General features: G+C 38.5%; 1 protein-coding gene across 1 annotated transcript in view; it reads right to left on the reverse strand.

Annotated features, from left to right (window-relative positions):
• Positions 1-12,985, reverse strand: part of cfap54 (cilia and flagella associated protein 54) — a 1,315,566-nt gene that overhangs the window by 189,770 nt on the left and 1,112,811 nt on the right. The window contains exon 45 of the mRNA XM_069909968.1: positions 174-240. Coding sequence (XP_069766069.1) covers positions 174-240 — 67 coding nt within the window. The remainder of the gene's footprint in view (positions 1-173; positions 241-12,985) is intronic.

Genomic DNA, 12,985 nt, shown 5'->3' on the forward strand with positions numbered 1-12,985 from the left:
AAGCAAGGTGGGTGAGTAACAGTTATCCTCTCCATAGAGCATTCAAAGGCTACTGAAAAGGGTCAAAATAGAAAAGGAAGTTGAGAGAGGAATGCTTGAGGTGAATAAGACATTTACTTAGTGAATGCATATAAAATAGGCTGTTTTTAATGGCCATTGAATCATGAATATACCTTAAAGAAAAAGCTTGATAAGATGCAGCAGTCAATTCTAAATGCGAAGTCCGTTAATGCTGTAAACCTAAATCACATAAGAAAAGGATATAATTAAAAAGGTTCCAACAAAGTGCTGATGAAAAATTGATAACACTAATCAGAAAAGTACTCAGGTGTAAGTGAGATGAAGTTTCATGTCTAATTACAGTGTTAATTATTTTAACGAGTTGTTAATACAAGAATATTACTCTCAAAACAGAAATGGCTTCAAAATGGCTATAATTTCATCTGCTTCAGTAAACGAGGTACTTCAACTGTGTCAGTGTCTTTCAATGAAGATATAGGGCATATTCTCCTTAATCTTGGATCTGGTAACAATATTGTACCAAAATTATTACTAAAGATATTCTAATGACTGAATAAAAATATATTACTTCCATTCTCACATCAGCCTCTTGAAATATTCATGATTAACTATTCCCAAAATTTCATAATTGTGTTCAATTTATTGCACCAATAGAATTTTTTTTACCCCACTTTAGATAATATTTTCTGGCAATTGTTCATTTTCATTCACTAACCAGAGGAGAAAAAGTTAAAAGTGAGGCCACCAAACCCAATTCACCCATTTATCCAGTGGCAGGTGAGTGGGTGCTCAAAAGTCAAAACTGATGGACATTTTTCTGATAAATCAAAAGGGATGACTGTGCAAAGAGATTCTATTGGTATTTTGATTGAAAAAGCACGAGCAGATATAAATGCTAGCACACAGTTAAGCTTTGAAGCTAATCAAATGGATCTTGCATTCTATGGGATTAATTTGAAGTGTACCTTAAATCTCCATCTCATTTACATCAAGGCCTTAATATGCAAGAGAGTAGACCAACAAGAAGCATAACATTGTGCTGTGAAAGTTATGACAGGTTTATTGAAAGGAAAAGACTGTTACGTACATGACAGTAGCAATAAAAACTTGCCCAGATAGTGTTATATTTAAAATAATATTTTTAATTATTAATCAACAATTATATAACACTTAATCTAATTTAACTAAATTTATATGCAACTATCTAACAAACTTTAACTATGTGCAAATATATCAGTGTGTGTGTGGAATACCTCAAGCCACTGCAGCTCAAGGCTCAATTCTCAGCAGGCAGTTCAATGTTCAGTTTCAGAAATTAGTTGAGGACACGTAGGTTTGAAATTGACACTCACACAGGCTTTAAGATGGCTGAGACACACAGGCCTTAGAATGAAGTGGGTGACAGAGACTGTGTGTGACAGAATGTTGATTATTCACGACACCCTTGTTGAGGTGCTTCAGAGTAAAGAGCTTTTTAGATGAGTGCATTCTTCTGCAGTTAGAACCCTTTTTGTGGGTCAGTCGCAGTAGAGTGTAGTATTTCTTCTGGAACTTTAAAACACTTTTCGTGGGTCAGTCGAATAGAGTGTAGGATTTCTTCTGCAACTTTCAAACGTTTTTCATGGGTCAGTCAAAGTACTTTCTCATCTCTCTGGAGGAACTCTGATATATGTCTATAACCACACAGTGAGGCCAAGTGGGTTTCTCAATCCCACAAAAGAGGTTGAAAAGCTTGTTACTCTTGTGCTGCTTCCTTAAAATGGCCTCCTGAACAAACAATGCACTGTCTTTTTAAAAAGCTGGTTACATGGTCTTTGCACTTGGCTTCTCCAGGGCTTTTGTGTTGACTCTGGAAATGTATCCAGTGAAAGGAACATGATGTTCAAAGCTTGCTAGTTTCAGAACCACTTTGCATTTTGTTAAATCTGTTCCAGAACGTCACACTAATGAGAGCAAATGTAGCTCCTGTAGAGGCAGGAGAGTAAATAATGGGCATAGAGGAACCAAGGATACAGTAAAAATACAGAAACCAAAGAATTTCTGCTGGAGAAGTTTAATTTTTAAAAAAACATTTATGCACATAGCATAGTAACAGGCCATTTCAGCCCATGAGTCCATGCTGCCCAATTTACACCCAATTAATCTCCACCCCTGGTATATTTTGAATGGTGTGAAGACACTGGAGCCCCAGGGAAAACCTATGCAGATATGGAGAGAATGTCCAAAATCCTTATAGACAGTGTAAGGATTTGAATTCCAGTCCAGTCTCTTTCCAGCTGGAGCTGTAAAGGCGTTGCGCTAACCGCTATGTTAACCATGCCTCCCTTAAACAAGTTAATAGGCTGAAAACTAATGGACTTCAAAGGTCAATTGACTGACATTATTTTACTTTGCACAAAGGTTTTTGCACATCAGAAAGAAGCACATCTCACCTGACTATTTTAAAAAAAGGAGAAAGACGAAACATGGAACAACACCATGTCAGCCTGACACAGAGAGTTGGGACAATGCTGGAACCTTTCATAAAGGACACCAAGAAAAGGGGTAGCATAGTTGGTGTATCACCTAGGTTCCAATCCTGTGCTGTCTGTAAGGAGTTTATACATTCTCCCCGTGTCTGCATGGGTTTCCTCCCACCCTTCAAAACATACTGGGGTGTAGGTTAATGGGGTGAAATTTGGACAGCCCAGACTCATGGGGCCAAATTGACGTTACAGTGCTGTGTCTAATTAATTAATTTTTAAAAATATTAATGCAGTTGAGCAGAATCAATTTGATTTTATGAAAGGGAAATTACATTTGAATAATTTAATTTTAATTTAACTTTTTAAATTTAGAGGTACACCCTGTTAACAGGGCCTTCTGGCCCATGAGCCCATGCCACCCAAATCTTCCATGTGACTATTCAACCTACAAACTCCATATATCTTTGGAACATGAGGGGAAACCGGTGCACCTGGAGGAAACCTTGAAACAATGGAGGATTTGGACCCAGGTCACTGGCACAGCAATAGCATTTCGCTAACTGTGCTGAAAACTCTTTGGAGTTCTTTGAGAATTTATTTGGTCAAGTAGGTAAATGAATTCTTTGAATGTTTTTAATAAGCTTTCGAACAGAACAAGGTTAGAATAAAAGAATCTTGCATGGATTGAAAGCTGGTTGGCAGATAGAAAACAAAGGACTGGAATAAATGGGTTCTTCTCAGGTGGGCAGGCTGTAATCAATAGCATTAGCCAGGATATGGCATGCAAACTACAGAGGGAGAAAGAGAAGGTGTGCAAAAAGGGCAATGTTACAATAGTCATGGGGAATTTCAATATGCAGGTTGGTGTTGGATCCCAAGAGAAGGTGTTTATTGAATGCCTTCAAGATGGCTTTTAAGAACAATATGGCTGAACCAACCAGAGAAAAGACGACTCCAGATTGGGTACTGTGTAATGAACCAGCTTTGATAAGGGAACTGAAGGTTAAGGAACACTTAGGAGGCAGTGATCAATTTGCCCTGCAGTTTGAGAGGGAGAAACTAAAATTATAGGTGTCAGTAAAACCAGTGGAATATAGGGGACTGCAGAGGTATGAGAGAGGAACTGGCAAAAGTTAGTTGGAAGGGCACATGAGCAGGGAGGTCAGCAGAGCAGCAATGGCCAGAGTTTCTGTGAGAAATAAGAAAGGCTTATTAAAAAAAAAAGAAATATTTCAATGGAAAAATGTCAAAACTGTGGCTGACAACAGAATCAAAGGCAAAGTAAAAGCAAAAGAAATGCCCATCCAAGCTGGTTTAAATTAGTGGGAAGATTGAGGATGGAGAAATGTTTAAAAGCCTCCAGAAGGCAACTAAGAAGGTCATGAGGAAGGAAAATATGAACTTTAGATAGGAAATCAAAAAGGAAACTAAAAGCTTTTAAAAATATATTAAGAATATCAATATTAAGAATAAAAAAGAGGCAAGAGTAGATTTTGAACTGATAAAAAAACACTGGAGAAATTGTCATGGGAGACGTGATGGCAGAGGAACTGAAGAAGTATTTTGCATCAGTCCTCATGTGACAGTAGAGTGGACTTTCAAGGATGACAGGTAAGAGAGGTGATCACCAGAGAGAAAGGTCTAGGGCAGTGGTTCTCAACCTTTCTTTCCCACTCACATATCACTTTAAGTAATCCCTATGCCATAGGTGCTCTGTGATTAGTAAGGGGTTGCTTAAGGTGGGATGTGGGTGGAAAGAAAAAGTTTTGAAAACCATTGCTTTAATTGTTCCTCATTGACTCGTTATGTGCATAGTTCCATTACTCCAAAGGAAATGGGTCAATGGCAAATTTTCTCAAGCAAAATATTTCAGTCACAATTGGGTCTACAGCAGTGATTTTCAACCTTCCCTTCCCACTCACACCCCACCTTAAGCAATCTCCTACTAATCACAGAGCACCAATAGCATAAGGATTACTTAAAGTGGGATATGAGTGGAAAGAAAAAGGTTGAGATAGGTCTAGGGGTAGATAGGTCTCCTGGACCAGATGAAATGTGTCCTTGGGTTCTGAAAGAGGTAGTTAGAGAGATTGTGGAAGCATTAGTAATGACCTTCCAAGAATCAATAGCTTCTGGCAAGGTTCCCAAGGAATGGAAAATTGTAAAGGTCATTACACTATTTAAAAAAGGAGGGAGGCAACAGGAAGGACATTATAAAAGTGCCCTCCATAATGTTTAGGACAAAGCCACTTATTTCCTTTATTTCCCCCTGTGCTCCACTGTTTCAAATTTGTAATCAAACAATTCACATGTGATTAAATTGCACATTCCAGATTTTATTCAAGGTTATTTGTATACATTTTGTTTGACCATGTAGAAATTGCAGCCTTTTTTATACATAGTCCCCTCCTTTCAGGGCACCAGAATGTTTGGGACATTTGGCTTCACAGCTGTTTGTGATTACTCAGGTATGTTTAATTGCTTCATTGGTGTAGGTATAAGAGAACTAGACTTGCTTCTAAGCTTTTGATCACCTTTGGGAGTCTGTTGTGACAGAGTATATAGATATGATTTTGTGAGATAAACTAGGACAGGGTTTGTTAGTGCAGGTCACATACAAACACTTTAAAACAGATCATTTAAAATACTGGAGCTCTGCTAATGCTTGACATGTCAGGGGCTCAGAGTCTTTGCAAGAGCTTTGGAGAGTGCCCAAGAGACTTCACTCTTGGATTGTTGTTTACAAAAAGGCAACAGGTGAAAGAGCTTGTCGGAGCCACAGACAGCTTGAAGGGGAACTTACTGTTCTAAGAGGGCCATGTGGTTTTTCAAGAAGAGAGAGTCAAACAGGCTTTGTATCAGAGAGAGACAGACAAACAGACAGAGGTCAGTTTGACAGTGTTACAGTCAGCAACAGCAGCTGGCAAGCTTGTGGAAAATCCCATTTTGAAGATGGGTTGTGAGTGCTTAGTTCAGCCTGGTCAAAGCACTTGTAGTTCATGCATGAGGAGAGGACTGGCTGCCTAATGTTTCACTTGAAATAAGAGAAACAAGAAGGAACTCTGTGGTGACCTGAAAGAAAGAGGTTATCATCAGAACCCTGAGGGGGCAAGTTTCTTCAGCAAGACACTGAAGTGGCTGGGGTGTCCATCGTACAACAAATTTCTCTCTGCAAACTGTCAAGAACCTTCCTGAGTGGTAACCATTTACCTTTCAAGCACCAAAGCCTGGTAAATTCTGTGCACAGTATAAGAATTGCCTGCAACCAGTGAACTTGGGAATGAGAAGTGAGATTGGACTGTGAATCAAAGAACCTTTCTGAACTTACACACACATTACATACACGTGCACTTAGAATTAGAAGGGGGTTAAGTTAGGTTAGTTAAGTCAATAGTGATAAGTTAAAGTGTGATTCTATTTTCATGTTTAAAGGTAATTAAAAGCAACATTTGTTTAAGTAATCATTTGTCTTGGTGAATATCTATTGCTGCTGGGTTTTGGGATCCTCTGGGCTCATAACACTGTAGTTTCCATATTTCAACATGAGGACCAGGGATGTGCCAATGAAAGTCGAAGAAGCCACTATGAGGCTGAAAAACAAGAATAAAACAGTAAGAGACATCGCCCAAACCTCACGATTACTAAAATGAAAAGTTTTGAACATTATTAAGAAGAAAGAGTGTACTGGTGAGCTCAGTAATGACAAAAGGGCTGGTTGACCAAGGAGGACTTCATCTGCTGATGACAGAAGAATTCTCATCATAATGAAGGAAAATCACCAAATACCTGTCCAACAGATAAGAAACACTCTTTAGGAGGCCAGATTACAGTTTGCCAAGAAATATCTAAAAGAGCCTGCAGAATTCTGGAAAAGGGCTTTGTGGACAGATGAGACCAAGATTAACCTGTATCAGAGTGATGGTAAGTGTAGAGGCGTAAAGGAACTGCCCAAGATCCAAAGCAGACCACCTTTGTCATGGTTTACATCTTGTAGTGTAGCCTCTGTATTTCTGTTCACAAAGTTTTCTGCGGACAGTGGTCATTGACATATTCCCACCTGCCTCTTGAAGAGTGTTTCTGATCTGTCGGACATACGCTTGGTGATTTTTCTTCATTATGACGAGAATTCTTCTGTCATTAACAGGCATCCTTGGAATACCAGCAGAGAGGCTTAGATAGATGAGGAAAATACACCAGTACGCTCTTTCTTCTTAATGATGTTCCAAACAGTTGATTTTGGTCATCCTGAGGTTTGGGCGATATCTCTCACCATTTTTTTTTGCTTTTCTGCCTCATAATGGTTTGTTTGACTTTCATGGGCACAACCCTGGTCCTCATGTTGAAAAATGACAACTACATACTCTAAAGGTGATCAAAAGCTTAGAAACAAGCCTCGCTCTCTTATATATGCACCAATGAAGTAATTAAACATTCCTGAGTTCTCACAAAAACCTGTGAAGCCAAATGTCCCAAGCATGCCCTGAAGTGAGGGGACTATGTATATACACTGTTGTAATTTCTACCTGGCCAAACCAAAATGTATTCAAATAACCTTGAATAAAATCTGAAATGTTCACTTTAATTACATGTGAATTGTTTGATTACAAATTTAAAACTAGGGGCAAATAAAGGAAAAAAGTGTCTTTGTCCCAAAATGGTGGGCTCTGTACATATTAGCCTAACATTGGTGGTTAGGAAGCTGTTGGAGTCAATTGTCAAAAATGAGGTTAGAGAGTACATGGAGATGCATGACAAGATTGGCCAAAGTCAGCAAGAGAAAATCTTGCCTGACAAACCTACTACAATTTTATGAGGACTCCACAAGCTGGCTAGACAAAGGACATGCAGTGAATGTTGTATATTTGGATTTTCACAAGACCTTTGACAAGGTGCCACACATGAAGCTACTTAATTGCATATGAATTACAGGAAAGATACCAGCATGAGTAGAACATTGGCTGATCAGCAAGAGACAGAGAGTGGGAATAAAGGGATCCTATTCTGGATGGCCAATGGTTACCAGTGGTGTTCTGCAGGGATCAGTGTTCGGGCCACTTCTTTTTACATTTTATGTGAATGATTTATATTGCAGAACAAGTGATTTTGTGGCTAAGTTTGCAGATAATAAAAATATAAGTGGAGGGGAGGTAGTTCTGAGGAAATGGAGATGCTGCAGAAAGGCTTAGACAGATGAGGAAAATGGTCAAAGAAATGGCAAATGAAATGCAATGTTGGAAAGTGAACAGTCGTGCACTTTGGTCGAAGGAATAAAAAGGCCAACAATTATTTGGATGAGGAGAAATTTCAAACTTGGGAGTTGAAAAGGGACTTGGGAATCCTTGCACAGGATATCCTAAAGGTTAACCTCCAGGTTGAGTCAGAGGAGAGGTGGAAGAATGCAATGTTGGCATTCATAGCTAGAGGAATAAGATAAAAGAGCAGGGATGTGATGTTGAGGCTTTATAACCCACTGATGAGACCTCACTTGGAGGACAGGGTACAGTTTGGGACTCCTTAGTTAAGAAAAGATGTTCTGACATTCAACAGGGTCCAAAGAAGATTTAGAAAAATGATTCTTAAGGGTTTAACATATGAGGAATGTTTGATGGCCCTTGGACTGTATTTCTTGGAGTTCAGAAGAATGAGCAGGGAGGGACCTCATCGAAGCATGCCAGGGGAAACTAGGACAAGAGGGTACAACTTCAGGAATGAAGAGTGGCCCAGTCAGCGTAGTGGTTAATGCAACGCTGTTACAGCACCAGCGACCGGGGTTCAGATCTGGAGGTGTTTATAAGGAGTTTGTACGTGTGCTTCAGTTTCCTCCCACTATTTGGAAACATATTGCGGATGTAGATCAACTGGGTGTAATTGGGCAATATGGGCTTGTGGACTTAAAGGGCCTATTAACGTGCTGTATGTCTAAATGATGTGGTGGAATTTCTGAGGCCGGAGAGTGGTGACTTTTGGGAACTTGCTACCACAGGTGGCTGTAGAGGCCAGGTTGTTGGGTGTATTTAAGCCAGAGATTGATAATATCTGAATAATCAGGGTATCAAAGGTTATGGGGAGTGGGGCGGAGTGGGGCTGAGTGGGAGAATGGATCAGCTCATGAGGGAATAGCCAACTGGATTTGTCGGGGCAAGTGGCCTACTTACTTACTTACATACATACAGCATGGTAACCAGGCCATTTTGGGCCACGAGTTCATGCTGCCCAATTTACACCCCATTAAACCTACACCTCCGGTACGTTTTGAATGGTGGGAGGAAACCAGAGACCCAGGATAAAACCCACACAGACACAGGGAGAGCATGACTGCATGGGATTTGAACCCTGGTCTGGTCCTGATTGCTGACGCTGTAAAGGTGTTGCGCCAACCTCTACACTAACAGTGCTGCCCACTTCTGCTGCTATATCTTATGGTCTTATCATCTAATAGTGTAGCACAGTATTGGTGCTTGGAGCCCAATTTGCATCAGTATTTTGGCAGAGGAGACCATATGTCATGTTTCCAAGTTCAGTGATGACATGGAAATCAAAGAGAGAAGAGAATGCAAAAGGGCTGCAAGGAGATGGACTGAACTTCAGGTTTCTCTGTAACTGCTCAGTTACCTAAGGGAATTTGCAATTCTTTTGCTGCTTTCCTCATGTCTTTCAAGAAAGAAAGCTCTCCATCCCCATTTGCTGTACTATATGAACATCATTCAGGTTTAAAGTCAGAGTTGTTCAAGGAGGAATGCAAAATCAGCCTTTTTGCTGATGATGTCATGGTATATTTGATGAATCCCAGGGGGGGCATTGGCCAGGCTGAGGACCATACTGGAGGATTAAGGGAAGGGGTACAGAGTAAATTTGGATAAGAGCGAGGTTATGCCTATGACAAATGGGGATTATGACCATATCAACGTGACAGTGAGTTTGAGTGGCCAAGGAAAGTACTTGGGGGTCAAAGTAGATAGGATTTACGTAACTTGTACAAACTTAATTATATCCCTTTGCTCCGTCCGGAAGGTTGAGGAAGACCCTGGGGGGGTAACAGTTGTATCGAGGATTTTTACAAAGCGGAGCAGCTTATAACATTTTAGCAGTTGATAAAATTTGTTCAACAGAACATTCTTCTGCTATCTTCAAATAAGATACTTTCTGAGGGAAAAATTGGGACCAGCAATGATCCTGCCTGAATGTAATGACATGAAGAATCTAATTTGAAAGGGGAATGTATGTAAATTTATTTCTAAGATGGATTACATATTCCAAAACCAGCCCTACAATGGTCAAGGGGGAGATGGGAGTTGGACTTGGGTATTAACAATTAATGAAACATATTGTTAAATTTAGATGGTCAGATCAAAGTAAGTATTTAGGTGTTAAGGTAGATTGTAATTATAGTCATTTCTATGAATTAAATTATTTACTGTTACATTCTAAAATTAAAAATTATTTGAATCGATGGAAAGATTTACTGATTACATTAATAGAAGAGTTAATTCTATTTCAATCTTTTCCTTGTAAGATTCCCTCAAAATTTTTTAAGGATTTGAACTCCATGGTGAGAACATTTTTATGGAAGGATATAATGGCAAGGGTATCTTTACAAAACTTAACTTGGAAATATGAATTAGGTGAAATTTATTAATAGAATGTTTGATTTGGAAAAGTCATTGGTATGGGCTAATAGTGAATAATCTCAAATTGGTGAGAAGAGGATGGATCAGTTTATTTATCGATTGAATTCTGTTATTAATTATAATTTACCTATTTTGAAACATTTAATTAATAAAAATAAATGAAGTTATAGGTACTCAAGGGAAGATTTCAGACAAAATTCTTTGAATCAAAATAAGATTTTTCCCTTCACACTAAATAATCAATTTTTGAAGTTATGGGATCAAAAGGGATTTAAATTTGTACAAGATTGTTATGAAGCAGGTTATTTTATTTATTTTAAAAGAATGAAAGAGAAATATGATATTCTTTCAAATATTCTTTTTTCTTATTATCAAATTAAAGCTTTATTATTGGATAATTTTGGACAGTTACCTAGGCGATCTAAGTGAGAAATTTTATTTAAAGAGGGTGGTAAGAAGGCATTTATATCTGAGATGTATTCTTTATTGCAAAATAAAATGCCTAAGTTAAATATACATAAATCTAGGTTGAAATGGGAAAAGGATTTAGGAATATTTATTCATCAAGCTGATTGGATGAATTTATATAAGGATAGTATGACTAAAATTATAGATGTTAGGTATCAGTTAGTTCATTATATTTTCATTCATCAATTATATTCAACTTTGGAAAATTAAGGAGATATAATTTAATTTCTTCAGATTTATGTTTTAGATGTCAGAAGGAAGTAGGTTCTTTTTTACATTCTATTTGGTCATGTGAAACAGTAAAACCTTTTTGGAATAGACTGAAGAAACTTTTAGAACTTATTTTGAAAGTGAAACTTTCATTAGATCCTTTAGTATTTTTGTTGGGTAATATTAAGAGGTTGAGTTTGGAATTAAGATTAAATAGAATTCAAATTGCATTCTTGAGACCAGCATTAGCTATCACTAGAAAAAGTTTAGCAATTACTTGGAAAAATGAGACTGATTTTGGTATATAGAGATGGCACATGGAATTGAGGTCTTGTATCCCGTTCGAGAAAATAACATATAATTTACGTGATGATTATTTTTTTTATTGTAAAACTTGAAGCCCTTATTTGGATTATATGGGTTTAAGTTTTTGAAACCCCAGGCTGCACAGGAGTGGTGTTTCTCTAATCCATGTCAATTAACTGATGAATTTTGTTATTATGGTTAATCTTCTTTTCTTTTTCTCTTTTTCTTTGGGGGATAAGTTAGTGGGGGGTGAGGTTGGGTAGGTTGGTTAGGGGGTTAGTTTGTATAAATATACCATGTATGTTTTTTTTCTAAGTTTTATCAATTTATTGTACATGATTTTTGAATATATGTATCATTGTTTCAATAAATAAAATATTTAAAAAAACCGCAATTAATGAAGAGTAGTGGCAGGACCTGTGTGACAGGGTTGTCAATGCCAGATACAGAATGGTGAGTAAACTTCCTGCACCAGTTGTAACCTTACACCTCAGAAACTATACAGATCAAAGTCGGAGATTTCAGAAATGTGTTTCAGATGGAGTATGGAGGTGGGACCTTTTGTGACTCTGCTCAAAGGTGAGACCTTTTGGGAAGACCAAGGGAATATTCTAAAAAAAATGACAAGAATGGATTTTTCACAGGACTCGGAGCTGTTCCTCTTCGAGGATATTGGAGAAGTGCAATTTAGACTGACTAAATTCCAAATTTCGTTTGTGAAGGTCGCTTTGGCAGTAGCCAGGAAGTGTATAACGGATTTGTGGAAGTCAGACTCCTAGCTAAATACTACATGATGGAATATGGAAATGCAGAGTTGCATTCCCCTGGAGAAAATCACATATAACCTACAGAGGAAACATGACACATTCGGTAGAGTGTGGCAACCTTCCTTGCAGTACACTGGTACTCAGATAGATTGATCCTCCCTTTTAAAAAAGGATAAGGTTAAATGATTCCAGTACTGTCAGAGGTGTGATTAAAGAAATAGGACTTAGCGCAGAAGATGCACCTGCCCCATTCTTTTCAAGTCCTTAGTTTTCTTTTTCTTTTGAGATCCTTTCTTTTCTTTTTAGTGTTTTCTTTGAATGATGTTGCCATTGTGAATTCTTTTAATTACAGGTGTTGATAGGGATCATGTGCCTCACGATGATGGGATGGAGATGAGTTTTTGGTGGGTGGGGGGTGGTGTTGGGACAAATACGGACTTTGGGTATGCACGTGTACATGAATGGCTTTGTTTATTGGATGTTGTAAGCCTGTGAAAACTAAAATATTCAAAAAGATGAGAGAGTTGTACAGCACAGCCACAGGTTCTGTGGCCCACTGAACCAATACTGACCGGCAAGCCTAACCTTATCAATCCCACCAGCTTCTTTGCTTTGCTCATTCAAGAACCTGATGAAATGCCTTTTAAATGTTGTTACTGTTCCTGCCTTCACCACCTGGTAACGCAGCTCGTTCCCGATACAAACTGCTCTTTGTGTGAAAAGTATATTCCCAGATCCCCTTTAAACCTCCTTAAATCTATGGCCTCATGATTTAGAAACCCCACTCACGGGAAACAGCCTCTGGTTATTTACCCTCCCATCATCCCTCATCAGTTAAAATATCTTCACCATGTCACCTCTCAGCATTCTTTGTTTCCAGGAAAACAGACCCAGCCTATCCAATGTTTCATTTTTTTATTTGAAAGAGACAGCTCAGTAGAAGTCCCTTCCACCCCATGAAACATTATGCTGCCCAATGAACCTCCCAATCCCAAATGTTCTTGAGGGAGGGAGGAAACTGGAGCACCCAGGGAAAACAGATCACAGAGAAAAGTAGAAATTCCTTCCAGACAGCGGCGGGTTTGAAGCTGGTCACAGGTGCTATGATAGCATAACTATG

Source organism: Narcine bancroftii, chromosome 13 (assembly GCF_036971445.1).
Source record: "Narcine bancroftii isolate sNarBan1 chromosome 13, sNarBan1.hap1, whole genome shotgun sequence".
Taxonomy (NCBI): domain Eukaryota; kingdom Metazoa; phylum Chordata; class Chondrichthyes; order Torpediniformes; family Narcinidae; genus Narcine; species Narcine bancroftii.